Below are 27907 nucleotides of genomic sequence, written 5' to 3' on the forward strand. Positions count from 1 at the left end.
CAAGACAAAGTGTTCTGTATTAAGAAAGAAGAAAGAATCATTCCCAGCAGTTCTTGATAGTCTAAGAAAAATCAATTCTTGATCTCGTCACTTCAAAGGGGAAACGATCAATGCCAAGAAAAGTTACTGACCTATTCTTGAGCAATAGTGGCGAATTGATGATCAAGAAAGCTGTGGAAAATAATTCTGAAGAACAAAACCATAAAGGCTGATAATAGGAAAACAGACTGATCAAAATCGATTGGGGTGCTGGAAAACAAATACATGCTTTACGTTCTCTAGTTACCTTTGTCAAACATCTATTATCAAGGCAATCCTTTTGCTTCTCACAATCGATTACTAAAAATACACCCCTGTATAGTTTTTATAAACTCAAAGTGTAACTAATATTCTACAAATATGAATCTAACATTGGGTGGTGCTCGGGGGAATTGTTTCATCTGCTCTTCCATCATTTGTGTATCCGCACAATGAAGAAACTCATGCGGAATCATCAACATGGTGATTTTCTCAAGTACAGGTGCAGATGCCAAAATAAACTTCATAAACTCCATTTGCATCTTAGCACCTTTAAAGTAACACATCTCCACTTTTTGAAGCAGCTTCGCAGCACCAAATGAGGTTATTGATTGGGCTTCTAAGAATTCTACAACTGGTTCCACAACATCGGGCACTGAGTCCTAGAAAACATTCGAGGAATGGTTAGACGAGTTCAGATGAAGAAACCATATTTAACGAGAAAAGGAGAATGCTTACACAATCCATTGAAAGCTCCTGTAACTTAGGACAGTTTGTGATCAAGTAAACAGCACCAGAAACCTCCTCAACATTTCTTAAAGTTGTGACAGAAAATTCGAGAGATTTGACATTGTTCAGAGCAGTCGGGGGACTCTTTGGTAAACCTCCCATGGTTAAGTACTAGAAACAAACAAAAAATTCGTTAACGATATGAATCATTTGGTAATGATCGATATACAAAAATGTACAATACCTCTAATGTTGAACCGCATATATCCAACGTCTGTAGTGAAGGCATGTAATGGAAGAACTTTGTAACATTAGAAGAAACAGGTGGTGATGGATCTGGAAAAACATCGAGCAACACTATAGTAACTTCTCTAAGCACAGGGGCATTCTTGAAGCAAATGGACTTAAATCTTCCAGAAAAGTGAAAGCATTTGAGATTAGGGGCATCAATCTCAAGAATGTCAAAGCCTCTGCACCAACTCAACCTCAATCGTTCAAGCAACGGGCATTTGGAAATGAGAGACGGAACAAAAATGACATCATGAAGATCAAGATTAATAAGCTTCCCAAACCCTTTGAAACCGGGTGGAGGGTGGAACAAGCATAGCTTAAGTTCCAAATGCCTTAGTTGCTGGCATGTAAAAAGCTGATAAGGTAAATGATATGCGTTGCCTGAGCCTATGCGAAGGGTGAATTCCCGGACATCTTTCTTTGACAAGAAGCGTATCCAGTGATTAATATCAAGACAACTCATCAACTGAGGACCTTGGATTCTACTACCTTGAAGTCTAAACTTCAGCATTGGTCCTTCATGGAGTAGTAGGACTTGGTAAATGATTGTCTTGGCTTCTTGATTGTCTTTGCAAGATCTGAAAAATTCATCATCAAAATCAAGTTCTTTACGTGTTACCCAATTGTACCGCCAGTTTTTTGACAAGATACTGGTCTTCACTGCATCTTTCAAAGACAAGCACCCTAGAATTCCATCCAGAACATTACAAGGCAAATTGCTAATTTTATCTACACCAGATCCCCGAGCACTCTTCATGGTCTGATACAACAAAAATATCCGAATTCTCAATTAATAAACATTTTCAACTGCATAAAAATTTATCATTTTACCTATGTCAGAGAGACAAAATAATGATACAGAAAAGAATGTAGAATCAGAGACAGCATTGGTGGAGGCAGGATAATCAAGGGAGTTGAAAAAAAAAATGCTCTCGGGGATTCAACAATGTACATATCCACATAGAAAGATATTTCACCTATGCACAGAACAAATTTTTTGTCAAAGGGGGAATATTCAGACAAAATCCCTTCAGTAAACTTCACATGGCAAAACACAGGTAGTATCGGCAAGGCGAGCCCATTAAGTCCTACTAAGGATTCATTACGCTTCTCAATATTAAGCCCACCAACCTGTTGAAGGCTAGTGTAAGGATTTTCTTTCTTGCATCAGTCAGGATTCCTCAGTCTTTGTGCTTGAGGAAAAAGTTGTTACTTCATTTTTTTTTTTTTTTGGATAAAACTTCAGAGAGCAAAAAGCTGTTACTTTATTTTTTCTTTGCAGTTGAACTGACAGTTCACCAACATTTCTCATAGTCATGAGCCTGCCCCGTTAACAAATACCTTCCAAAGATAGAAGTAAAATATACTCTAGTTTTAGTAGAAAAAGGAGACTTAGAAGAGCAAGTGTTTGATAAGAAACAGACTTATATGGCCGGGGTTGTGTTTCCAGTATATCTGTAAAGGCAAAGGAATGGCAAGTAATGAAACATTTTACATAAAGACAGGAAGCAATATTGAAGTCATATTCAGGAAACATTCATACAAGTTTCAGCTCCATTGCCACATCCACTTTCAATTTTTTAGATTTGCTGGCTTGAAGAGTCTCAGGTTTTGGGCTAAAACTGCCAAGCGTTATCTGGTCTAAGTAAGTTGGTGTGATAATTTACTATGGTTTTCCTTGAAGCTTTCAGTTGTAGTTGTTTGTCCTTAAAAATTATCGAAGAATGTATGAGTAAGAAAAGTGTAGCAGCTTATTTTTTTGAGAAGAAATGTGAAGCAAATCATTAAGCAGGAGAATATGAATGAGCATTGCCCGATTGCTTCAAAACAAACAAGAACTAAAATTTTAGACTAGAAGAAGACATGTTTTAGCGGCTCATATTCCAAACAATAGCATTTCCCTACCTGTCAAGACAAGAACTTGACAAGGACCACAAGTACATGTACAACTCTTATCAGACCTAGCTATACTGGAATCTTATACCTTTCTTATTCTTTTGTTAAGTTCACCAATGGAAGAAAACATTTGCAGTTAATTGAGTTATAAGCGAACAACAATCAGAAGCAGGATAAATCCCTATTTGTTCTTCTAAAATAGTTATGTAATACTTGAGCAGATTTGACCAAACAATAAAATGCTTAAATTTGGATGGCTTAGGCAGTGAGAATATAGTTCTAGGGGTACAACTTCTATTTTAACATTAGGGGTCATCCAAATTCACACTTATCTTGCATAAAAAAATTAGACGGGATTCAGGAGTATCTAACACAATCAAACCAATTTAATTACATGATCAACATTGTCAAGGCATGAGCACAAACGGATATACTTCTTTCAAAACACCTAACTTATTCCTACTTAATTTTAGCAAATCTGATTCTTATCAATTTAATTACAACAACGAGATGGGTCATTGGTCCTAAAGAAGCTATCGAAAAGGTTACAAAACAAACACCAAATGTTGAGAAAAAACATGGATTAATTGAAACAATATTTGAGTTTGAGCCATACGATTCAAAAATTCCAGCATACCAATGGATAAAAAACACCAAAACAAGAAATCATACTTTAGCTTCACCCTTCTCGAATGATGAGGCAGAGACTGGTAAAACCTTAAGATATGGAAATGGACAAGAAACTTAAGTTCAAATGATATGAACTTCCCAGCATATTGCAAAAGGAAGCAAGACTCAAATTTCAAATTTCGAACATGGTGCAGGTTGCAAGAAACAGCACTTGTGTGGTATAAATTTCAACCAAGAAATCAAATATCATGACGGAAGTGAGACTAGACCGCATATCCAAAATAAATTTCAGCAAACAAAATATTTTAAAGGCATAGCAATTAGAATAAGTTAACTTCCAAATGCATCAAACTGGTGCCATATCAACAAAAACCATATCTAGTTGAATTTCTTTGAATAAGCAAAAAGGGGTAGCAAAACTCTTATTCAATTCTCTATACACAATTTTTGATTCTGAAAAGATAAATATGGCATCATTGTGTATTTCAAAATACTCAAAGAACCTTCATTCACACTAAAAAATATCAGATTCCAGAGAAAAAAATATCAAGAAAGTTGCAGACCCATAACACACAACATATAATTTCAGAATCTTGAGTGGAATATGCAATCACCAAAATGACTAAAATCCCAAAGAGTAACTTTCAACTTACTAGCAAAAGGGATGGTCAACACTGAGAAGGTTTAGGATTCCTGTTCAAGATGACTAAAATTCCAAAGAATATCAAATGAGTCAGAAATATGAGTCTCGCTAACTTCTTGTTCAAGAAAAAGATTTTTTTTTTATTCCTGTACAATATCAAATGAGTCTTGGCTAACCTTCTTGTAAAACCCAAAAGGGTTTAGGATTTAAGAACACAATCTGCGAATACTTGAAAAGAGAGAAGAACGTCTTCTGTGTTCTTCTTTTTTACTTTCTTTGTTTACTTAACTTTTAGTTTTAATTGTGTAATTTTCTTGTGACATAAAAAGAGGGGGAAAAAAATCAACGTCTAATTGCTTTTATTTTATTCCTTGAGAAATTTTGGCAAATTGGCTAATAAAATCCTTCAAACTAATTCATTTTTTTTTCTTTTAAAAAAGTGAGAAGTCTTTTATTTTTATTTTTTATAATGGTTTCTCATTAACTTTTTAAATTACGCATTTAAAAAATTGTGCACTTATACTATGTGATTTGTAGTAACTTTATATAGAAAGAAATGTGTGATAACGCCCAAATCCACTCCTCAAAGAGAAAGTGTACACAGTCATATGCAATATAATTTACTCAATTATGAGTCGGGATCGAATCCCATAGAGAACAATATGAAGGCAATCAAGCAGATAAGGAATTTTCACTTTCTACACTAAGCCAAACACTTGATATATTTTGATTTTGAGAAAATTACAACTAATGTTAAATGTAAACTAACCTAGAAAGGAAGTAAAATAATCAATGGCCACAAGCATGGATACAAGAGAAATTACTCTCAAGTAACGATCCAATGTATTTTATGATTTAACAACTAAGAGCGAGTCTATATTAATCGATAATGATTTCTAAAATCTCACTGAAAGTCTTCCAACCAAATCAATGAATTTCACCCTAAGTTTTTCTAAGCTTTAGAGTATGATATTAAGCACAACCAATCGAAGTAAATGAGCGAGTTCTAAGGTTAGCTAATCCCTTAAGAAACATTAAAGAACAAGATTAATTAAAGAAATAAAAATCATACAATACATCAGCATAATAAGAGTTTCAATCCAAAACCTTAAGAATGTATATTTCTCAAAACATTTCGCGTCGTTAAGTGAAGTAAAGTAAGCCAGAGAAGCTATGGAACTCTTATAAGGTTAAGCAAGACCTTTAATGAGTATTAAGAGAGTATCTAAGGTATCTGGGATCAAGCGAAATGAAGGATTAAGTTTGTCGAAATTTTGGGAAAACTAGGTAGAATTCCGGACAAAATTTTTGGTCCAACTTGAGGGAGGTGTATCTCCTAGAATATGATGAGTTATGAAATGCATAACCTATGTAAATTAAAGTTCTTTGAGTCTAGTTTCCAATGCAACAAATCTTCTGTCGATACGACATCAGAGTAGAAAGTTATGTGCGTTTCAAGATAGGATACTAGAGGCTTCTCCGCGATCGCGAAAGCCAATTTTTGAGGCGGTGGGAACCGACCTTGTGGCCTATAAAAGCCTCAACTCACTTTTCCTCATTCTTCAACACATTTCAAGACCCTAGAATCATCTCCCAACATTTCTTATCATTAAAAACCAAGAAATCATAGCGAGGTTATGCAATCTAGGCTTGGGAAGCTCGTGGCAACATCTTATTATCGTGATTATTGTGAAGCAAGGTGAAAGATGGTGGAATATTGGGTTTGAAGCCATCAAGGATCAATTGGAAGTTAATAAGGTAAGATCCTCTTTTTATATCCATGGAATTACATTGATTCAATTATATTTATTAGATTATATCGTATTTAGTGAATTAAGCGAAAAACGATAAACCTTGTATTGAATTATGGTTGAATGGATGAATTAGTGGTTGAAATTGAATTTGATGTTGTTGATTTTGAGCCGGTTGTTGTTGTTGTAAACTTGGGACGTAGTAGAAAAAGAGGAAATGCTACCCGAATTCTCGTAACTCAAATCATCCTTCGATATACAACTTATCTAATTTGATGAATGGACATGATAGAATATGATTAATATATTTTTCAATATAGGTTCAGGTGAAGGGCAAGCATCGGAATAAAGGACTCTTTCAAGCGGCGGCTTGACAAATAAGGTATGTAAGGTGTTCGTTTCCGTCTTCCTTTGGCACGAATCTAACTAGAACATGAACACGAGCATTCTATAACAATTCACTCCAATCATATATCACTTCTTATCGATGTTCTTGTTGACACCCAATTTTGTCCCGCCTCTCCTCTGAAATACTTATTTGCGTTTCTAATATTTTCGGCAAATTAAAAAAAATATTTATATTTTTACTACAATTATTAGCCTCTTATCAATACCGGTGTCATTGCAATTTGCATTATAATCATTTTTACCAGCTCACGCACACGCATCGCATTTATCTTCTCATAATTAAATAACAACATTTACTTACTGTTGAATTTCAAATATTATTGCACGGCTATTACGACGGCATATAATTTTATTATCCGAGCATTAATAATTTCACATTTTATATTAAGTAATTTAAATTGGTCTTTTATTTAAATGTAGTAGCCCAATCAACCCATACTATTTTCGGACCAATTCATAAAATCAGCCCACATTTTAATTCATCCCAGCCCAAAAAATAAATACCCCAGCCCATATATTTTCAGTCCACCACATCTAATACCTATTAAACCCGACCCGGACGGCCCAATCTCTCCTAAACCTAAATCCCCCTTTTCTTTTCTTTCTTTCCTTTCATTTTCTCTTCAAACCAGCCACACCCCATCGCCTTTCCCTTCCTCTCTTCTCCTTCTCTCTCTCATCTCTCCTTCATCTCTCCACCTTCTCTTGTCCCCCCCCCCCCCCCACGCTCACTGCCGCCCCATTTCTCCCTGTTCCCCACGCCTCTGCCATCCCCACGTTCCTCTGTCCACGCTCCTCTCAAACGAAACCCTAAATCGCCTTATAAATAATCGTTTCCAAGTCAGTTTGGAGGAGGATTTTTCGATTCCTGAAATTCCCCAAGAACTGGGTCTTCTGTTCAGTAGCAGAAATCCCCTAAAAATTTTAAGCTCTTTTGATTGCTTCAAATTCCCGTGGAAAATTACTAAGTTCATCAGTTTTGATCTTGTTTCGATATTCATTCGAAAAAAGAAAATTATCCTGGTTCCCTTTTGGTTCCTGCAATTTATTCGAATCCGAGCATCGCAAGCTCGGAGTTGGTAGCGTTCGAATAGATATCGAAACCTTCGCCCCACGTCGCTGCACTCAAAAAAGGTAATCTTCCTCCCTTTTATTTATTTTAGCATTTATTAGCTATTTTCTGCTTATATGTGCTAGATTGTTTAGTGTAGTAGTGTTAATTGCTAGATTAGTCGTTGCTTGCATATGTTAATTACTATTCTTGCCTAGCGTGTATATTGATCGCTAGTTTTAAGCCCACTTGAATCCAGTTTAGTTATATTTGATCATGTTTAAATCTTGTTAGTTATGTTTATGAGTGTTAGCTTCCTGTTTTAGTCCCTCTAAGTTAGTTTTAGTTTGTGTTTGTTGACTGAGTCTTTATTATGGGGAACTGGACCCTGCTTGTGTTAACTCAGTTTTAAAATTATGTCTAGCTGCAGTTTGTCCTGTTTAAATTTAGCCTGTGCTAAAGATAAGTTTGTGTAATTCGAATTGCATGTGTGTGTTTAGTATAGGAATAGGCCTGTCTGCTGGTGTTTTTACCTAAACATGATTAGTTGAATCAAACGTTCAGTTAAATGAGTGAGAATTATCTGAAATTAGTATAAGGCCTATTTGATTATGTGTTGACTTAGACTGATAGAGTGTAATATGATTAAGAGAAATCCTGGTCTAATTTGGACTTAGACTGATAGAGTGTAAATGTTTAAACTAGTCATTTGATAATCTGATAAGCATGTTTTGGACTCAGATCTTGAGACTGTTAATAGAAAAATTCCAATAAATATGCCTGAGCTAATATCAAACATGTTAGAACAAAGGGATTAGTGATGATTGTTTGGTAATAGTCTTGGGCTGTTAGTGTGACATAAGTGGTGAAATGGACTATTTGGTTTGCTTGATGGTCTGTTAAAGAGGAAATGGGCTGATCATTCAAGTTTGTCTTGTCTCTAATGTCGTATTCTGTATTGTTTGTGTTGTTCATGACATGTTCTGGGAGTATAGGTTGTTGAAAATGGTCGCATATTCTTAAAAAGGATTACTTTGGGTCTTATGTTAAACTGTTCTTTGTCTGGGGTGTGAGTTTTACCTATTGACTGTTAGTGAGAGGTTTATTTTGACTGAAAGCAACTTTTAAAATTGTAAGGGGTGGAAGTCTCATTTAATTTTCTGCTTTAAGATTCATGTGACACATCCCATTTAAGCTTGACCCTTGCATCTGCATATTAGCCTCTTGTCTCCACTTGCTTGTTTGAAGTTATCCTTATCTGGTGTTTTATGGTTATTTGTTTTGGGTTTCTTTTTGTGGGAACATTGACCTCTGGTGAGGAAAAGTGAGGTTGTTTTAATGTTAATCCTGCAAGCATGAATTTCTGTGACACTCCATTGTATACGGTAAAAAACGGATGCGAGACAAACCGGTGGAGCGAGGGGGCCGACTGATCTGCCTTCTTCGTCATTGGAACGACCAAGCCCGGGGACCCGAGCATTCGTAGCCATTGGTCCGAGTAGCCGTTGGTCCGTGTGGCCGTTGGTCCGAGTAGCCGTTGGTTCGGCTGGCCGTTGCACGCGGGTCACGCGCCAGTAACGTCCTGTCCTGGTCAACTACCCACCATGCGTGTGTCAGACGGCGCCGTCAGTCTAATCCCACCAAATCCGTGCAGAGCTGTCCTTGTTGCTATTATTTTATTAGTTCACATCATATGAGACCCATGGAGGTCACACTATAAATAGGGCACATCCCCCTCCTTTGTAAGGGTTGGCTTCTTCATCCTCCAAGAACACTTGTAATAGAAAAATATATATGCAATCTCTCTCTCAATATCCGATCAGGCCAAGGCCGTTTGTTTCCATTTACGTTGTGTTTCTTCCATTAAGTATTCAACATGGCTTCTAAACGTTCATGTCCGTAGCAAATTAAGCAAATCACCGTTACTAGCCGTTTTATCGCCAAATACTCACACGCTTGTTTTCCGCTATCAAATATACATCAAGATCCAAGCACATATCCTATACCCGCGTACAAATTCAATTGGTTTCCCAATTTCGGGGAAAACAGTTTGGCGCCCACCGTGGGGCTCGGATAATAGTGGTCTTTGATCTTGATCTCTATCTTACCCATCAAAATCAGAAACATCTGCTGTCCGTCTCTGAAAAAACGGACCAAATGGCTAACAGTGGGCAATCTGGTCACGTCAACAACAACGAGATCGTGGCCGAAAATGAAGGCAGCGGGCCACGAGGATTGCCAAACCCCACTGACCCTTTAAATACTAACAATTCAATTACTTTGTCCGGGACACAAGTCCGGAAAGAACCGGATACCCCGAATGATAATATTGAATTGCGTTTAATTTTTGAAATGTTGCAGGAACAGAGAGCGGCGATTGCCGAACAGGGAATCGCAATAGCCCAGCTGCAAAACGGAGGAGATAAAACGACCCCGGAAAAGGCGAAGTGTGTTGCTGAACCCAGAAGAGATGAGGCACAGATGGTTGAAAGCAATGGCTCTGGAGTTGGTCCATCCACCGAGGTTCTGAGAATGCTCGAAACGTTGGCGAAGCGGGTGGACTCGACCGAAAAAAGGGTGGAGACATACAACTCTCGGGTGGACCAAATCCCGGGGGCTCCGCCTATTTTGAAAGGGTCGGATTCAAAGAGGTACATCCAAAGGCCTTTTCCTCCGAGTGCAGCTCCGAAATTGATCCCGAAGAGGTTCAAAATGCCGGATATCAAAAAATATGACGGCACAACGGACCCTCACGAACACGTGACCTCATACGCCTGTGCTATAAAAGGCAATGATATGGAAGATGATGAAATCGAATCCGTGTTGCTGAAAAAGTTCGGGGAAACTCTGTCAAAAGGAGCATTGACTTGGTACGATCATCTGCCCGAGCATTAAATCACTTCTTTTGAAATGCTCGCCGATGCCTTCATAAAAACACACGCCGGAGCCAAAAAGGTGCAGGCTCGAAAGGCGGATATTTTCCGTGTAGCCCAAAGAGACGAGGAGCTATTGCGTGAATTTGTCAACCGGTTCCAAAGGGAACGAATGGAGCTCCCCCCGGTTCCGGAGGAATGGGCCGCACAAGCTTTCACAAAGGGGCTCAATGTTCAGAGCTCGACGGCTTCGTTCAAATTAAAGGAAAGCTTGCTGGAATACGAGGCCGTGACCTGGGCGGATGTCCATAATCGATACGAGTCAAAAATTCGGATAGAGGATGACCAACTCGAGCTTCCCCCGGGGCCCGTAAAAATGAACAAAAGCTCGGAGAGATCACGAAAGAATTACGAACCGGAGGCCGGACCATCGAGGGAAAGGTATCGGCCATACTCTCGAAAACCAAGCTTCAGGTCGGAAAAATCAAGGGATGGCCCGAGTCATTTCTCCGGGCGGGGGTGATAAATGGGCCGAGTCCCCGGTTCAGGTATACCACCGAGGAGTCAAACGAGGAGGCCACGGCTGTGAAACTCGATCTCACGGATGAACTTCGCAAAAACGCGTTGGTCCGTATTGCAACCCAGAAGCAGAGAATGGAAAGGTACTACAATCGGAGAGCCAATTTTTGATATTTCTAAGTTGGGGACTTGGTGCTTCGGAAAGATACCTTGAGCACCAAGAATCCCAACGGAGGAAAACTGGGAAAGACCGTACAAGATAACCGAGGTAACGAGCAAAGGATCGTATCAGCTGGAATCCTTAGACGGGCAGCGATTATGCAACAACCGGAACGTGGCTCATTTGAAGGGATATTACTGCTAAGGTATGAACACCTCATGTTTAACCTTTTTCTTTTTGCAGGAAGTCAAGTACCGGATAAAGTTAGGATCTAGGTCTGAAAACGCGTGTTGCACTCTTTTCCTTAGTACGGTTTTGTCCCAAAATGGGTTTTTCGACAAAGTTTTTAATGAGGCAACAAGTACAACGTGTTACTTAACAAAATAAGGACAAACGGCCGGGAACTCGGGGTCACGGCCTACGAGTTGGGGCTTGATAGCGCTCGCCTGATCTTGCAGCTCGGATAAGCACTGGGGGACTTATACCCACATCGAGGTTTACCCCGGTTAATGGAAAATGGAGGAGCTCAATAAATCAAGACCGGACCTTCTGCATTAGGTTTCGGTGTAAGGACCAAACGATCATAATGAATCGTGTCCCATTCAACATTTGCTACGGCAAAACTAAGGCCCGGCCACCGGCCACAACCTCCGATGTAAGGACCAAACGATCATAATGAATCGTATCCCATTCAATATTTGCTACGGCAAAACAAAGGCCCGGCCACCGGCCATAGCCTCCGATGTAAGGACCAAACGATCATAATGAATCGTGTCCCATTCAACATTTGCTACGGCAAAACCAAGGCCCGGTCACCAGCCATAGCCTTCGATGTAAGGACCAAACGATCGTAACGAATCGTGTCCCGTTGTATATTTGCTACAGCAAAGGCAGAAGGAATTAAAATTCTCATATGTACAAACATTTTGCAAACGCAAAGTCATCAAAAGCTGGTATAACAAAATCTTGGGTGTCTTTCTGTTAAAAGGACTTCGCCCTGATGGTAATCGCCGTATTCTGGCACTACCCCACTCACATACTCTATATCGAGGATTGTGCCTGAAATTCGACAAAGGCGACAAGGTCACAATGACCCAAGCCAAATCTCGGCAAATTCCCCCAAAACGGGGACTGCTACATCAAAAACTTTGCCAAGGTTGAAAAAATACCGACCCTGAAGAAAATGCCTATCGTAATTCAGAGACATCTGAACTTATGAAGCATCGGATAAGTCCCACGGGCACGGTGAATTAACGACTATGAGTCGCCCTGTCCTAAAACGGACCAACGATCATGACCAAAATAATGGCAAACATTCAAAACGAAGGAATAAGAAGGTAACGACGAGCTGACAGGGCCACCGGTTTCGGAAGTTATCCACTCCTCGTTACTCCGATAGATCGGAGATCCGGGAAGTGTGGGGCTATCTGTATACGGTAAAAAACGGATGCGAGGCAAACCGGTGGAGCGAGGGGGCCGACTGATCTGCCTTCTTCGTCATTGGAACGACCAAGCCCGAGGACCCGAGCATTCGTGGCCGTTGGTCCGAGTAGCCGTTGGTCCGTGTGGCCGTTGGTCCGAGTAGCCGTTGGTCCGGGTGGCCGTTGCACGCGGGTCACGCGCCAGTAACGTCCTGTCCTGGTCAACTACCCACCATGCGTGTGTCAGACGGCGCCGTCAGTCTAATCCCACCAAATCCTTGCAGAGCTGTCCTTGTTGCTATTATTTTATTAGTTCACATCATATGAGACCCATGGAGGTCACACTATAAATAGGGCACATCCCCCCCCCCCCTCCTTTGTAAGGGTTAGCTTCTTCATCCTCCAAGAACACTTGTAATAGAAAAATATATATGCAATCTCTCTCTCAATATCCGATCCGGCCAAGGCCGTTTGTTTCCATTTACGTTGTGTTTCTTCCATTAAGTATTCAACATGGCTTCTAAACGTTCATGTCCGTAGCAAATTAAGCAAATCACCGTTACTAGCCGTTTTATCGCCAAATACTCACACGCTTGTTTTCCGCTATCAAATATACATCAAGATCCAAGCACATATCCTATACCCGCGTACAAATTCAATTGGTTTCCCAATTTCGGGGAAAACATCCATGACCATGTGAATTAGTCTATTTGCTGCTATATGTCATATACTCTGATGATGGTGCTCAGCTTGTAATCTATAAGTTCTGTTCTGTGTCTTTGCTTGGATTACTTCTATGTTCCAAGGCATGCGTATCACATGAACCTAGTATTGAGCCTGTTTGTTCTCTCCCATTGCACCTGTATTTGAGTTAGCATTGTCTGGGCATAGTAAATCTTACATTTCATTTAATTAGCCCACATGATTATGTGGCTTGAAACTCTAAAATCCTACTTTTCTTTGGCCTGCTATGTCACTAGTTAAAACACCATTGCTCAATGGAAAATTAACCATGCTATGCCTGCTTTTATCAAAATGCCATACTGTTGTACTTGTTTTATCCATTCTTGTCAAAATCCTGCATGGTTCCTTTTTATTTAAAATATGTGTCCCCTTGCACCATGTTTATCTTGTTTTGAGAGTTTCAAATGCTGCAAGTTGACTTATTCCTGGCTATCTGTTTTCAAGGTTTATTTGAGTGTTTAAGATGTCTTCCTTCATTTGTGTTTAAGGCCTTAGGCCACATCTTTGCCTTAGCTTGCCTTGTTAGTCATGTTCTTTATTTGATTTAGGGTAGCCTACTTCTCTTGCAATGGTAAACCTTGTGTACCTCTCCTCCTCTTCCCTTATTTTCCTACTTGACTGTTGACAGATAAATTCATGCTTGCCATTCTGTATCTCACTAGGTACATTATACAGCTGCTCTGAGTGTTACTCTAAGCTGTAGCAGTCCATTTATAATCATATGCATTAACCACGACTCTTTTGTTGTCTTCTGCTTTAGTGTACTAGTGTACATGATACCTACCCCATCATGATATGTATGAACTGTGTCTCATGTATGATCATGACCATGCCTCCTCCTGTATGAACTTGTTGGCCGTCTCATATTAGTATGTTGTACCATCTGCTTCTACTTGTCCCCTTCCTACCTGATTTTTCTGTGGCATGGTATACTCCCAAGTATACATGATATATGAACCTTAGTGCACACCCGTGTATACAAGGGTCGTATATTCGTGTATACCTTTCAAGTACACCAGGTATACTGAATATTAGATGCTATCGCATCTGTCCAAGCATGTTTTTTTTTTTTTTGTAGTTAATATCGCTCACTGCCACTGCTGTGTAAATGCTGTTGGCCTTAGTATATTGTAATTTGTTCTCGCAAATGTCCACTGCCACTGCTGGGCAGATTTTGTATGTTCTAAATATTCTAATACCATTGAGACATGAGGTATACGTAGAATATACTTAATCTGCTGATTTGTTTGAGTATATGCTTACTCGTTTGATATTATTCATTGGTCGTAGAATAATTCTTTTTTTTTTTTTAATTATTTTATGCATGACCTTCGCACACGAGTCAGAGGGACTCGTCTTCCGCATTCGATGTTGGGCCAAGGCCCAACGAAATATCATTTCCCCCCCACGGTTCAGTTCTGTCCGCAGCCCCTATTCAAATAGAAACAAAGTCTGGGCCGAAGCCCAATAAGACAACCAACAACAGCAGATCAGCAGTCCCAAAATGGGCTGGCCCATTGGATATTATTTGCTATCTTCATCTTATTTTATGCATATTCATATTATGCAACTAACTCATTGTTTGTTTTGTTTTCTTAAATTAGGTAAATCTTAATGAATTAGTAGTTTTAGTTGGAAATGGGTAGCTAGTTTAGGGAAGACTAACAATTAATTTCATAAGTTTATTATCTTCTTTCATGATTAAAACTATTTACAATGTCTAATATTTATTTTATTTGGAATAATTGATTTGCAAAATGGCATGATTATATATTTAAGCTAAAGAGAATCATGATTTATACTTACCATCTTAAAATTTGCAAGACGTCACTAATGTGCAAATAATAACTTAAGTATATCTTATAACATTGTTTCCAAGATTCAGTCAACCATACATATTTTAGCCTAACCTAGTTAAATAAAGTTAGAAAAACAGAAAGAAATTCATCACCCTTTGCATTCTATTTATAAAAAAGAAGTTTAGATTAAACAAATCATATCTAATCAATAGAATCTTAAAGCTTCATTTAAATTATTTTAATCCTTTTTCGCATTCTACCTACAAGAAGTCTAGATTTTCTGCATATAATGTAATTTTTATTCCAAGTTTAAAATAGGTTAGGTCTTCTCTTAAAAGCTTCTATTTATATGCAAGTCACTATATTTTGCAAGTTTCATTTTTAAAATAACATTATTATTTAAAGCTTAGCCATACCTATAGTTTATTTTAAATAGCATCTGAAATCTCATTTTTTATGCAAATCATCATATTTTGTACAAGTATTATTTTAAATAACATCATTATTATTTCCATTTAAAGTCTTAGCGACATTTATAAGTCCTATTTTAAAATGACATTTAAAGTCTTCTTTTATATTATGTTTTCTGCAAATCCCATTTCTTTTTACTAACATTATTTTCTTTTTAAAACTTTAGCAACATTTGCGAACCATTTTAAAATTTAAGAATTATATTTATCTTCAATTAATTAACTTAAGTTTGGCCAGATAACCGTAGTTAACGGATTCTAAAGGATGCCTAACCCCTTCCCTTTAGGATAATATAGAGCCCTTACCTAGAATCACACTGATTAAGCAGACGATTAACGGAGGTTTAGTTAGCTTTACCTTAGTTAATAATTAGGTGCCCTAATTCACCTTAAAATCAATTAGGTGGCGACTCCTTAAAATAAACAAAATTAGGAATCACCAAAATGTTGTACTCCTAAATTAACCCGGTTAAAATGGGGGTATAACAGTTCTTTATTGGATTACTTACTTTTTTCCCAATTAGTTTGATGTACTTCTTTAATGATTCTTGAATTATGATCATGTTTATCATCCTTAAGTTAGTTCTTTGGATTCGATACGAATTCCATAATTCATTCGGAGGTTACCGACCTTACGTCACTCTGAAAGGCCCGATGTTAGTTCATTGGCTCCCCATATATATATATATATATATATATATGTGTGTGTGTGTGTGTGTGTGTGTGTGTGTGTGTGTGTGCGCGCGCGTGTGTATATGTATATATATATGTGTGTGTGTATATATATGTATATGTATGTATGTATATGTATATGTATATGCATATGTATATATGTGTATATGTATATGTATATGTATATGTATAGGTATATGTATATATGTATGTATATATGTATGTATATGTATGTATGTATATGTATGTATGTATGTATTGCACTATTTTACCACACCGCGCCGCGCTATAATCGGCCGGGCAGGCACATAGATGTGTACACCACTACAGTGGGCATGTTATGATGTTACCCCGTATGCGGGATGATAATGATGATGATGATGTACTCTCTCTCTCTCTCTCTCTATATATATATATATATATATATATAGTTCTTGTATCCGTACTACGTCCCATCCTACGGGACGCTGAATTTCATGTTTCAGGTCTTGACAGACCGAGCGGAAGACCTCTTCAGTACGATTGACAAATCAATGGTGTCAACAAGACCACTCCTCCAGACTTGCTTATTTTGGTACATGCTATGTTCACATATTATGCATATGTATCTTGGAAACGACGGGTCCATAGTCCATCCAGTATGTCATGTATATGTACTCTAAGAGGTTCATAGACACAATGGGGTATATATATGTCATGTATGGCCTAGTCGGCCTTGTTTTGGATTTGATGTTCTTCTAATAGCCTTGCCGACTTTATAACACACATGATTTTGTAGCGGCCTTATAAGGCTCGCTTATATTTGCATATTTCTGTATTTGAGCCTTTTCTGCGTGCAGGTGACCTTCGAGTCATGCTTGAATCCTATTATATGATAATCATGGTAAGTGTTACGCCAGATGATATCCGGCCTATAGGTCAGTGACCGTCATGCTCCTCGGCAGGGTATGACAAACTTGGTATTAGAGCAGGTCAGTCCTAGGGATGTCTATGAGCTGTGTCTAGTAGAGTATTATTTATGGGTATTAAGCACGCCATACTTATAAACAAAAGACTACAAGATAGTTAGGAATGTTTCTTTCCGTCATGATCTAGATCGTGTGATAGAGCTGAAATGTAGGAAAGTTCGTTCTTAATCCTATTGTTCTGTTTAAATTGCATTAATGTCGATGAAGAGAGAAACCTCAGTTAGTAGAAGTGTTGGGACAACTCCAAGGGTGGATATTAGACCAACGCCACCCGCCGATGCAGGTCAGAGGATAATAGAAGAAATGAAGAGAAGTATAGGTTTCACAATTGAGACAGACCGCTCAGAGATCATGACTTCTATTGAGGAGGATCCTTCTGAGGGCTCATTTAAGATGTTACACCTCGAAACTTTGGGATTGCTGAGCGGTGAAGGGACTAACGAGAGTAAGACGTACCTGAAGCCCACACAAGTCAGAAGGGACTATTAATAATCTTAAGTAAGATTCCAAAGAAGTTGACAGCAAGAAAGAACCGCTCGTCAAACGAACTCCGACACAGTTCAGTGAAAGGGGAGTTCGACGGCCGTCCTTTGGACCGTCGAACTGATCGACGCTTCGTTGATTGTACCGTAAAGTTGAAATGGGGGTGAAGATCACTCGACGGGCAGATCGACGCTCCGTCGTTCATATCGACGGGCCATTCTTCCCACCGTCGAAATAAAGAAAATAACAGATTGCTTACTGGAAATTTAAAGTCATCGACGACCAGATCGACGCTCCGTCGATCGCTCCGTGCATCTCGATCAGGACTGATTTTATGAAATAATATAAGACCCTCCCCTTATTTTATTTCATTTCATTTTCATTCTCTCCACACCCAAGAACTCTCTAGAACCTTCCCCACCATTCATCCACAAGAAATTAAAGGAAAGCCATGATCAACTACACCAAATCCATGGAATCAAGTTTGAGAAACCCATTAAAAGTTCACCTAAGCCAAGAAAACTTAAGAAGAGTGAGTTAGGGTTTTGAAGCAAGAAGAGGAGTTCCACTTAAAAGCTGTTCATCCATCATTAGGTAAGTTTTATGACTCTTCTTCAATGGCTTGAGAGATTAAATGATGAAATACTTGAATTGTAGAAAGACATAGCAAATGGGTCATAAGTGGGTGAATAGTGCAATGGTTGAATGGTAGTTGGATTGAATCATGAGTGTTGATGTGTTGTGATTGTGAATACGTTATAAATGACATTTGTATCATGAAATAAGTATTATATAAGCGAAAACGCAATAATGAATCATAAGAATAAATGTTGGGAAAATGGAGAAAAGTGGTGGATTGTGGTTAATGTATATAAATGATGATTGTTGGTTATTATATCGTGAATATTGTTGTGAATGTTTGGGAGTTTGGAATTGATCATGGGAAGAGTAGTAGAAACAAAGGGAATGCTGCCCAATTTTCTCTAGAAATGGTGACGCGTTCTCTTAGTCGATTAACTAACGATAATACGAATTTTCTCATGAAGGTAGCAACGCGACATTGAAGAAGGACAAGTGGACGATAGCTTAAATAAACGACAAAGGTATGTGAGGATAGTCCTTTCCTTCTATGGAATGAATCTTGTAGCATAATTTCCCTCCTCCCTCATGAATTCGTCGAATACCGGGAAGCCTGTGACCCTAATTTGCTACACAAGGAAATGAGTTAGAATACGTAAGTGCTAGATGTTCATGATATGATGTTTCCAAGACGTTAAGGATGCTCCTGCGTAAGGCTTATCCCTTCTTTAAAAAAAAACATGAATCCTTTAAGTTTTCATAATTCTCCTATAAGATGAAGCTCATGAGTCTTGCAATGCTATGTAACGCATAAGAATATGAAAACGATGGTAATAAGCTAAAGTATAGTGATTTAGGAAGTTATGCTATGACATTCCTATAACGATGATGACGTTGTTCTTGTCAATACTCGCCTTATGCTTTATTTCCTTCAAGGCGAGACACGATATTCATGAATGTCCATAATAAGATTGGGGGTTACGACCTTACGTCACCTCGTCATAGCATGATTGTCCCTAAAGCCTAAAGCATGCTCTTAATACTAATGTATGACCTATTTATAAGATGATTAATGATGTTAGCTTGTAACGCAACTATGTTATGTATGAATGATAAGATGATGCTATGTTATGAGATGTGTCAATGTAATGTGTAATGATTGATTTTGTGATAATATGATTCCACCGCGCCTATTTGGCCGGGCATGTCACCGCGAATGCGGGCTGCATATGATTCCACCGCGCCTATTTGGCCGGGCATGTCACCACGAACGCGGGCTGCGTATGATTCCACCGCGCCTATTTGGCTGGGCATGTCATCGCGAATGCGGGCTGCTATGTTTACACCGAGCCTAGAGGGCCGAGCATGATCACCACTAGTGGGCGGTATATGAGGGTTACCCGGACACGGGTAACTATGCAGATTATGATGTGATGACGTATGCAACGGGACAAGTAATGTTGTATGTGATGACACATGTAATGATGTATGTGATGGTATATGAGTTGTGATGATACGTGTAATATAATGATGTAAAATGTGAGATATACACATATACCTAAGAAAGTGTGTTGTGCATGACATTCAAATAGATTATAAATTCTCTCATGGTCCATGACGCTCCTACGATATTGTTCATTTCATTCCTGCCTTACATACTCAATACAATATTCGTACTGACGTTCGTTTTCTTTAGATATTGTGTTCATGCCCACAGGTAGACAGGGGGGAGACCTTACTCTGGATTCTTAGAAGCTGTTAGCTGACTCAAAGCGCTCCTTTGTCCCGGAGGTGCTTATGATGATGTTTTTGTGTATATTTGTGTATGTTACTCCATAGAGGCTCGTAGATACTCAGTGTGGGTTATGTGGTTTCACGACGTGAGGATTATGTATATCTATGTGCATATGTATATTGATGTATGTTTTGCATGAAAGTATTATGTCTTGTAACGAAAAGCGGTTCCCTTGTAAAATGAGCACGAATTTGATAAATGATTGTTGAACGAGTCTAAGAAGTGATAGTGCGAGCGGTGCTCGGTGGTTAGCCATGGTACCCGTCGCGGACCTAGTCGGGTCGTGACATAAGACACCTATCTGTGATAGTCCTCAATATTAGGAATATGTTAATTAGGGATCGCCAGTATATATTATGAGCTATGTACAGGAGGATGAGGATAGCCGGGCCAAGAGGAGGAGGCTGGAGAGTAGTTGAGGAAGATAGGAGGATTCCTCTTCGCAGTATATCTAATCGAAGATTTTATGTACAGGACCAGGATAGAATGCTTACATGTATACTAAATCCCTCCATTGAAATTGCTTGTGTTTATATGTATATATTTTGGAACCTAGAGTGCCATTATTTATTCGACAGATAAAGGTTATAGGATTTGATGTTAAAGAAGGGTCAAAACAGAAGTGACGAAATCGCAACACTGTTCAACAAACAAATAAGATGCAGGACTTCACTATCCAAGACACTATAACCTACCATTCCACCCCTTCAATTAATGATATCGAAGTAAGGGACCCCAAATTTACTTTATGCCGAATGCTCGAGCGAGAGGAAGTCAGAAGTAGAGCCTAGTACTTGCGATATGATACGTGGTACACATAAAGGAGTAAGGGCTTATCTAAGTGAGTAACATTGATGATTGACTGACACGAGATTCAGAGTATGTATGGGGAATCACGATTGATTAAATGCAAATCAAGTGAGGAGTCTAAGACACCATTCGAGAGTAAGAAGGAACCGAAATGAGAGGAATTAGGGATACTGACACCTTGGGCAAGTTTTGTGAACCATTATGAGATAAGGTGCTAATGGATGAATTGGATGCCAATCAAGACGAACAAGTATAAGGAAATAATAGGATCTGGGGGAAAAAAGAACTTAAGTGCGATAATGACGGAGAATCGTAGATAGAAATAAATTAAGGTAACAAGTAGACTGCGCGAACCTAGGAATCCTATCTACCTTACAGGGACATGACCATATAAGCAGAACTTGGTATGGAATGAGCTGCACGATAGCCAATGAAGCGAGCCTTTAAATGTGATAAGCACCGTAAGGAAATGATCATCTTCGGTGAAAGGGAGAAAGACGCTAGTCCCAGAAAGTAGTTCAGTTAGAGCTGACATCAAAATAAGGGTACAAGGGAACTATCATAATGGATGATGACTCAAGGATGAACAAACAAACACTTAGACTTAGGGAAGAATATTAATAAGTGATGAAAGGAAAGTCCTTGTAAATCAATCGTGACAAACAATATTATGAGCACTTATTATGAAGCAAAATGATCTTTAGCACGGCCAAGTAAAGTATGTATGCACGTTTAAGTCTCGCTAAACACCCGAGGGATGTTGGAGCCGCCCTAGTGTGAAATATGTACCCCAATGAGTAATTGGCTCTCTTGGAAAAATGGGATTGAAAGTAACAAAACGGCTCGAGAAAAGCAAGGATGGGGCTGAAAGGTGGCGGTGACCTTACAAGCAAGGAGAACGAGCAATGTATGTTTAGCAAATCAAATTTCACCCTGATAGAGCACAAGAAAGTTAAGGCAGTGCAAAAAATGTCAAGAAATCATAAAGCTAAAAGGAAGAGGATCCATAAATGTGAATGACAAGACTGTAATAAAGGAGCATGGAAGAGAAACAAGAGTTGGGCATTTGTGCACTCAAGGGGGGGAGGGGGGGGGGGCTTAGACCACAAAGGTAAGGATAATTTGGCTCTAATAAGTGAGGTAAAGGAACCCCAAAGTTGATAGTAGACTAAAGAAGACGTAGCTATGAACGAGAAGTTGTGCACGTGTTGAAGGAAGGTAAAAGACATCATAAGTGGAGATAAGCACGCCCTAATGTCTTGGTTAGTCGTCTTTTCATAAGGACATGCTCGACCCTAGAGCTAGCCGGTAAGGGGATAGGTAACTCCATAAAGGATGACTTCAAGACTGCTAAAATAAGAGATACCATGTGGTCAGATCACAAGACAAGGTTGAGTGAGCTGCTACAGAAACAACAAGATGAGCCGTGAGAAGGCGAAATTTTAAGTTTACTATTGGAAGAGGTACGAGCCGTAGAAAGTTAAAACAACATGGAGACTCCTTGACATAGATCCTAAGTACACAGGGATTAAACTCAATTGGTAGGAATGGTGGTGAGATGATAAGTCAGCCCTCCTATAGAAGGAATGACGCGACAAAAAAGCCTAGTGAAGTAAATCACTATATAGAAAGGGGCAACAACAAGACAAACACTGTAAATGAGGCACGAAATGGAACAAGTCAGGGGATCACATAGTCTTAAATAAGAACGCAGACTCGAATCATTGAGGCAAGCTGCGTACCAGATCTAGAGGACATTGCGATTGGTAATTGATACCTATAGTTCTGTGTCAAACAAAAGATATCACGCAAATGATGCAGAACAGGTGGATACACAAAGTGAGAATGTACAATGAAAGAGACGTTATCCGTAATTGAGTAAGGTGGAATAAAGTTTTTGAGGCTAGTGCAACACAATAAATGGATACGGTGACAGGAGTCCATAGTTCCAGTCTCGAAGGGGCAAACATTGAAGATGGTTATAAAGGAAAAACATGCGAAGAAAAAAACCCATAAGAAAGAGACGCCCTATAAGACCCTAAGTCGATGAAAACATATTGCAGCCAGGAACCTAGATGCAGACAAAGGGACGAAAAGATGAAGTAATACTGAGGGGCAAGGAGAGGCAACTACAAAAAGTAGTACACAGCTTAGTTGCCTCTAAGGCTCATGATATGTTTGTAGCATTAGTGGCTAGGAATGCTTCTCAACTAGTAACCGAGTAAAGGTATTAGCCGCTAACGTCATACTTTGACCCTGATTCCTATGAATAATATTTTCTTTTCCCCAACAACAAGAAGAGAATGAGAAGAAAAAAGAAATATCTGAAAATAAAATACTCACATAACCCGGTGCGAACAGCTAGATATGATTAAAGGCGAGCCAATGGAAAAAGATAAAGATGACATTCAAAATATGAGGGTACGAAGGTCCGTCCTTGCTAGACCGGGAAAGTGGAACAATAGTAGATGTATGGACAAAAGCGCGTTGAGCTATTAAGGGCTAAACCACGAGGATGCGACAGATAACCATGAACACAGGGATTGATGTCTACAGATATCCAATACATAACCAGTTATACGCGTGTATTGTTAAATTATATGATGACACATTAGTTTCTATTAATGATGCCCCCCTCCCCCATAAACCCACTTATATTCGAGGAGGAATATCCTTAAGGGGGGAAGGATATTATGCCTAGTACCAGATATTACATTTCGCACCATTCACGTGATTAATCCTATTTAAGTCAATTGGAATAAGTTTGAGGAAAAAATCTTTCCTTGAGGATTATAAGTAAAAGCTGATCCAGGAGCAATTAAAGACAACTCAAAATTTTTAGAAATCCTATTCAAACGTATGACGGCGAGACCTGGAATTTTGATTTAGTGATGGGGTATTCTTGAAAAATATCGTCTATGAAGGGTGTCATGAGATTTGGTAAGAAGGAAAAACTCAGTCTAAGATTCATGGCCCTTATAAGATTCTTTGAAAAAGTAGGTCAAGTAGCTTACGAACTGGGACTTCCGTCAGAATTAAAAGTAGCTCATCTCGCCTTTTGTTTGTTTATGTTAAGGAAAACGCATTGGAGATCCTCTAAGGGTTGTACCATTAAAATACATGCAAGTCACGGATAACCTAACTTACGAAGAAAAGTTAATTTCCATCCTTGACAGGCAAGTTCGCAGGTTTAGAACTAAAGGTGTGGCTTTTAAAAAGGAGCTGTGGAAAAGCAAGGGCAGGGAAGAGATGACGTGGGAATCCAAAGAGGAAATGAAGTCCAAATACTCTCACTTGTTCCATGCTAAAGGTATCTAATTGGCAAACGTCCCTCAATTTCCCTTAATAAAGTCAACTTATACATGTTTGCCACCCAAATGTAACTCTTATTCTATTAATGAGACATTGATATGATTAGACGGGAGTTGTATTTTTTCCCTCAAGGTAAGATGTGGAAAGTATAATTTAGCACTAATAAGCGAGGTAAAGAAACCCCAAAGTCGGTAGTAGACTAAGTAAGACGTAGCTATGAACGAGAAGTTTTGCGCATGTTGAAGGAAGGTAATAGACATCATAAGTGGAGATGAGTGCGCCCCAATGTCTGGGTTGGTAGTCTTTTCGTAAGGATATGCTCAGCCCTAGAGCTAGCCGGTAAAAGGAAAGGTAACTCCATAACAGATGACTTCAAGACTGCTAAAATAGAGATACCATGTGGTTAGATCATGACAAGAGAAGGTTAAGTGAGCTGTTCCAGAAATAACAAGACGAGCCATGAGAAGGCAAAATTTTAAGTTTACTATTGTAAGAGGTATGAGCCGTAGGAAGCAAAAACAACATGGAGACTCCGCGACATAGATCCTAAGTACATAGATATTAAACTCAATTGGTAGGAATGGTGGTGAGATGATAAGTTAGCCCTCCTATAGAAGGAATGACGCGAGAAAGAAGCTTAGTGAAGTAAATCACTATATAGAAAGGGGCAACATCAAGACAAACACTGTAAATGAGGCGCGAGCCGGAACAAGTCAGGGGATTACATAGTCTTAAATAAGAACGCAGACCCGAATCATTGAGGCAAGCTGCGTACCAGATCTAGAGGACATTGCGACTGGTAATTGATACCTATAGTTCTGTGTCAAACAAAAGATATCATGCAAATGATGTATAACGGGTGGATACACAAAGTGAGAATGTACAATGAAAGAGACGTTATCCATAATTGAGTAAGGTGGAATAAAGTTTTGAGGCTAGTGCAACACACTAAATGGATACGGTAGACCATAATTCCAGTCTCGAAGGGACAAACATTGAAGATGGTTATAAAGGAAAAACATGTGAAGAAAAAAAACCATAAGAAAGAGACGTCCTATAAGACCCTAAGTCGATGAAAACATATTGCAGCCAGGAACCTAGATGCAGACAAAGGGACGAGAAGATGAAGTAATACTGAGGGGCAAGGAGAGGCAGCTACAAAAAGTAGTACACAACTTAGTTGCCTCTAAGGCTCATGATATGTTTGTAGCATTAGTGGCCAGGAACGCTTCTCAACTAGTAACCGAGTAAAGGTATTAGCCGCTAACGTCATACTTTGACCCTGATTCCTATGAATAGTATTTTCTTTTCCCCAACATCAAGAAGAAAATGAGAAGAAAAAAGAAATTTCCGAAAATAAAATACTCACAGAACCTGGTGGGAACAGCTAGCTATGATTAAAGGAGAGCCAATGGAAAAAGCTAAAGATGACATTCGGAGTATGAGGGTCCGAAGGTCCGTCCTTGCTAGACCGAGAAAGTGGAACAATAGCAGATGTATGGTGATGAGTCGTGAAATTATGCGATATTCGATGTTAATTCCTTAAGTTTTTGTGACTCTTTAAGCACTTTTGTTGTTACTTTTTGTGTATTTATGTTGTTTTGTAGGATAAGATGCTCGGGGAGCAAAACAGATCAAAACAGACCTAAATAGAGCAAAAATAGAACAATCTACACTTTCTGGCAGCATCTGCTAATAGCACATGCTGCACATGTTGAACCCGCGAGTAGCACTTGGTGCAGCATGTTGTGCATGCAGCATCCGCGAATAGCACTTGGTGCAGCATGTTGAACCCGCGAGTAGCACTTGGTGCAGCACATGGTGACAGAGAAATTGGCACCATGTGCTACGGTTTTGGCACAACATGCGGTTAGCATGTTGAACATGCGAATAGCACATAGTGCAGCATGTTGTGCAAGAGGGTATTATGGTCCAGATTTTGTTCCCGTTTTTTGGAATGATATAAATATTCTTTTAGGGTTTGTAATAGATATCTTTGACAGTTTTTCTTCAAGTTTGGAGACTAGTTTTTACACCACACTTTGGGGTTAGAGATTTGAAGATTTTGTTGAGTATTTCTTAAACCTTTAATTCATTTCTTCAATCCCTTACTTTGTATTGTATATCTAAGTGTGTAGCTTTATATTCCATAACTTGAATCTCGTTTATGAAAGTATTCTCGATTAAAGTTTGGTTTGAAACTCTTGTTATGCTTATGTATTGAATGATTTTATTCCTAATGAAGTGGGTTATTGTTTCTTTAATTAATCTCATTTTGAATGATTCTTAAGGGAGTATCTAATCCTAAGACTTGCCCATTTATTTCGATTTAAACTTGGAAGAGGCAAACTCGGGATTGGGAAAGATTAATTAACAAGAATTTGGGGCGTTAACCCTCATCTAATGGAAATCGACCTAGGGATAGGCGACACCACTTGTAGCCATATTCGGGTGTTCTTAATGCTCCTAATTGCTTTAGGGATATTCAATTAGGTAGTCTAGTTAGTATTCGGAAGAAGCTAATTTAGAGTCATTATCCGAGGCTAAGTAATATAAACTCACCATTATTTGTAAATCATGAAGTACATTGGATCGTTACTTGAGCATAGTTTCCCTTGTATCCATGCTTGTGGCCATTAATCATTTTACTTGCTTTCTAGGTTAGTTTACATTTCCGCATTAGTTATAATAGTCTCCAAAAACCAAAATATTATCCATTGTTTGGCTTTAGCTTAGTTGGTGAAAGTTTCTTACTTTCTTAATCGCCTAGCATATTGTTCCCTGTGGGATCGACCCAGACTCATAGTTGGGTAAAATATATTGCATACGACCGTGTACACTTTCTCTTTGAGGAGTGTATTTGGACGTTATAAAAAATGGCGCCGTTGCCGGGGAACAATTTGGTGTATGTGAGTTAGTTTGGGATTTAAGCTAACTTGCTTTGGTTCAAACTTTCATTGCTTTATTTCATCTAAAAAAAAACATGGCATCTTGGAATGAAAATGGGTTTGATGGTTGCAATCCATATTTTGATGACCCATGTCCATATTGTGAAGGACCCCACTTTAGGCAAGATTGTGAATATGCTCCCGGGAGAGAGATGTGTGCACCGTCTCAAACCTATGATGAGAGTATTTGTAATATATGTGGTGGTCAAGGTGGACATTGGGGTGATTGTCCCAATTATTTTGCTTCCCCTCCCCCAAGTAGTTCTAACGAAAATGCTAGTTGTGCTTTTGAGTTTGACAGGGACAACGACATGACAAGTGAAGGACGAAGTGCCGGATATGAAGGCATCATGGCAATGCTCCAAACATACTTAGATCGAGAAGCTAAAATGGAGGAAGAGCGAAAACTCGTCCAACAATCCATTTTAGAAAATGGAGAAGCTATGACAAGAATGAATGATTCATTTGAGGATGCCAATTCCTCAATTGTCATGGAAGTGTCTACTCCTCAAAATGAATTGGTTGAAGAAGAGATTTTAAATTTTCAAGATGAGCCCGAAAGTTCTTGTGACCACAACGAAAGTTGTGAAATTGAAGAGATGGTTCAACTTGAAGAAGAAGAGCAAAATCTTGAAGAAGAAATCTCCAATTCTTGAAAAGAAGAAGTTGAGGAAATCTTGAAAAGCATAATGGGGTGGAATGAAACATATGGGCAAGTCTTGACCAAATTGTGGGAAGAAGTTCAACATGGCGATGATGAAACTGTCTAAAAGGTGTATCTCACCATGGATGGAATTTTACAAGAGTTGGACGACTCTCACAATGAAAAAAATCTTGACAAAATGGAAATTTTGAGCCAAGATTGGCTAATGAATCAAGCTCAACAACTTGAAGCCTATGGAAATCACCGTGAAGGCATTTCATGGATGATGGAAGA

At 38.9% G+C, this 27907-nt stretch overlaps 1 protein-coding gene across 2 annotated transcripts; it reads right to left on the minus strand.

Annotated features, from left to right (window-relative positions):
• Positions 1-212: 212 nt before the first annotated feature.
• On the minus strand, positions 213-4531 carry LOC132615052 (F-box/FBD/LRR-repeat protein At1g13570-like). 2 transcript variants are annotated; one of them, XM_060329608.1, is made up of 5 exons: positions 4384-4519; positions 4218-4270; positions 992-1798; positions 757-918; positions 213-680 (listed from the first exon to the last, which is right to left on the minus strand). In XM_060329608.1, the coding sequence occupies exons 3-5, from the start codon at positions 1793-1795 to the stop codon at positions 384-386; spliced, it is 1263 nt and encodes a 420-aa protein (XP_060185591.1). In that variant the 5' UTR covers positions 1796-1798; positions 4218-4270; positions 4384-4519; the 3' UTR covers positions 213-383. The 2 variants fall into 2 exon arrangements, with proteins under 2 accessions (XP_060185591.1, XP_060185592.1); XM_060329609.1 differs by lacking the exon at positions 4218-4270 and having other exon boundaries at positions 4384-4531.
• Between the last annotated feature and the right edge of the window lie 23376 nt (positions 4532-27907).

The sequence above is a fragment of the Lycium barbarum genome, chromosome 10 (assembly GCF_019175385.1).
Source record: "Lycium barbarum isolate Lr01 chromosome 10, ASM1917538v2, whole genome shotgun sequence".
Taxonomy (NCBI): Eukaryota; Viridiplantae; Streptophyta; class Magnoliopsida; order Solanales; family Solanaceae; genus Lycium; species Lycium barbarum.

Excerpts from the sequence above, each read along its gene's own strand:
- LOC132615052 (XM_060329609.1), bottom strand. The coding sequence starts at position 1,795 with ATGAAGAGTGCTCGGGGATCTGGTGTAGATAAAATTAGCAATTTGCCT. Across the intron at positions 919-991 it reads TATGCGGTTCAACATTAGAG|TACTTAACCATGGGAGGTTT; the intron begins GTATTGTACATT and ends GTTTGTTTCTAG. Across the intron at positions 681-756 it reads AGGAGCTTTCAATGGATTGT|GACTCAGTGCCCGATGTTGT; the intron begins GTAAGCATTCTC and ends AATGTTTTCTAG.